At 41.4% G+C, this 2,500-nt stretch overlaps 1 protein-coding gene across 6 annotated transcripts in view; it reads right to left on the reverse strand.

Moving 5' to 3' along the window:
• The window catches only part of LOC113822844 (atrial natriuretic peptide-converting enzyme), a 565,774-nt gene that overhangs the window by 15,722 nt on the left and 547,552 nt on the right, over positions 1-2,500 (reverse strand). For all 6 annotated transcript variants that reach the window (XM_070118975.1, XM_070118976.1, XM_070118974.1 and 3 more), the window contains one exon: positions 1,838-1,970. In XM_070118975.1, the coding sequence (XP_069975076.1) occupies positions 1,838-1,970 (133 nt within the window). The remainder of the gene's footprint in view (positions 1-1,837; positions 1,971-2,500) is intronic.

Below are 2,500 nucleotides of genomic sequence, written 5' to 3' on the forward strand. Positions count from 1 at the left end.
CGAGCGCGAGAGAGAGCGACCGAGAGAGAGCGAGAGGAGAGAGAGAGAGAGAGCAGAGAGAGAGAGAGAGAGAGAGAGAGAGAGAGAGAGAGAGAGAGAGAGAGAGAGAGAGAGAGAGAGAGAGAGAGAGAGAGAGAGACAGACAGACAGACAGACAGAGAGATCCACCGAGAACGAGAAAAAGAGAGCGTGAGAGAAAGAAAGCGAAAGAGAAAGAGAGAGAGGCAGAGAGAAAGAGACAGAGAACGAGAACAAGACAGAAAGAACGAAAACTCCTCAGCCTTCCTTTAATGAGGACGATCTGAACGAAAATCGCATTCAGAATTCTTGCAAGTCTAAGCTGATGAAATTCAAGACCTTTTTAAGACTTTTTAAGACCCATACCCATGGCTTTTTAAGACCTGGAGCTTGTCGCTGAATTCACACTTCCACAATGTGTAGGCCTACTTGTCGTGTCAGTGACCAAAAAAAAAAAAAAAAAAAAATCCCCAACAATATATATATATATATATATATATATATATATATATATATATATATATATATAGAAAAGGTATGAATGAGACTGGATATCTTCACAATACAAGAGATGTATTTGACCGGTTTCGATTACGTCTTCATCAGAAATACATGAATTTCTGATGAAGACGTAATCGAAACCGGTCAAATACATCTCTTGTATTGTGAAGATATCCAGTCTCATTCATACCTTTTCTACATTTGTCAATATGGATACGGTTCATATATATACATATAAATATACGCACACACACACACACACACACACATATATATATATTTATATATATATATATATATATATATATATATATATATATATATATGTTCTTTAAAATATTATAATTTTTCTAAATTTCACACGGCCATAGGTAAACGACCGCGTCTGTCATCAAAGGTTGTTGACAAAAGCTTTAGGAAAATTCAAGACATTTCAAGACCTACAACAGCAAAGGTTCCGTCTTAAGACTTTTTAAGGCCTTAAATTTCCAAAAGAAAAAAAAATATTTTAGACATTTTAGGACTTTTTAAGGGAGCATCTGTACCCTCTGCCCCTTGCCTTTACCTAAAAATTCTCCTCTTCCTCCCTTGATGAGGGCGAGCTGAACGATAACCCTCCTGTGCCCTTCCCCAAAACTCCTCCTTCAACCTTACCTTAACGAGGACGACTTGAACGACCTCCCCCCCCATACCCTTCCCCGAAAACCCCCCTCTGCCCTTCCCAAAACCTCCTCCTTCAACCTTACCTTAACGAGGCCCTTTGCCCTTACCCAAACCTCCTCCTTCAACCTTACCTTAACGAGAACGACCCCCCCCCCTCTGCGCTACCCACACCTCCTCCTTCAACCTTACCTTAAAGAGAACGACCCCCCCCCCCCTCTGCCCTTCCCTAGAAAACCTCCTTCCTCCTTCAACCTTACCTTAACGAGGCCCTTTGCCCTTACCCAAACCTCCCTTTCCTCCTTCAAGCTTACCTTAATTAGAACGACCCCCACCCTCTGCCCTTACCCAAAACCTCCCTTTCCTGCTCAACCCCTTACCTTAACAACGAGGACGACACCCCCCCTCTTTGCCTTCCCCAAACCTCCTTTTCCTCCTTCAACCTTACCTGAACAGAACCCCCACCCCCACCCCCTTTGCCCTTCCCCAAACCTCCCTTTCCTGCCTCAACCTTACCTTAATGAGGACGACCCGCCCCCCCCCCCTCTGCCCTTCCCTAAACCTCCCTTTCCTTCCTCAATCTTACCTTAACGAGAACGACACCCCCCCCCCCCTTCTTTGCCCTTCCCCAAACCTCCCTTTCCTGTCTCAACCTTACCTTAATGAGGACGATCTGACTTCCTTCCACGGGAGACTTGACCATCCCGACGATGAGCCGCTCCTGCACCCACGGCGCCTGCGAGGAGATCCTGACGGCGCCCAACCGAGCCATCCACAGCGCCCGCCCTTGCCTGGGGAGAGCGCAGGAGGTGTAGGGATACGAACGGAAGGGAGGTCGACAACGAAACAGAGGGGTAAATGAATAAATGCAATAAAGGAGATAATGAATAAAGGAGATAATGAATAAAGGAGATAATGAATAAAGGAGATAATGAATAAAGGAGATAATGAATAAAGGAGATAATGAATAAAGGAGATAATAATCATGGTACAAAAGCAAATAAAGAAATGGATAATGGGAAATAGGTAAATAGATAGATGGGTAATTAATGGGGGAAGAAAGATACATAGATAACCAAAAAAGGGAAAGAGAGGGATACAAACTATAAAACAGAATGAATTATATAAAAAAAATCGTAATAATAACCATAATCGCAATAATTATCATTATCATCATAATCAACTAACCATAAATAATAATAATAATAATAATAATAATAATAATAATAATAATAATAATAATAATAATAATAACAATAACAATATAACCAATAATCATAATAATAAAAATAATACGAAATTACCCTAAAAAACAGCGACA

Source organism: Penaeus vannamei, chromosome 43 (assembly GCF_042767895.1).
Source record: "Penaeus vannamei isolate JL-2024 chromosome 43, ASM4276789v1, whole genome shotgun sequence".
Lineage (NCBI taxonomy): Eukaryota > Metazoa > Arthropoda > Malacostraca > Decapoda > Penaeidae > Penaeus > Penaeus vannamei.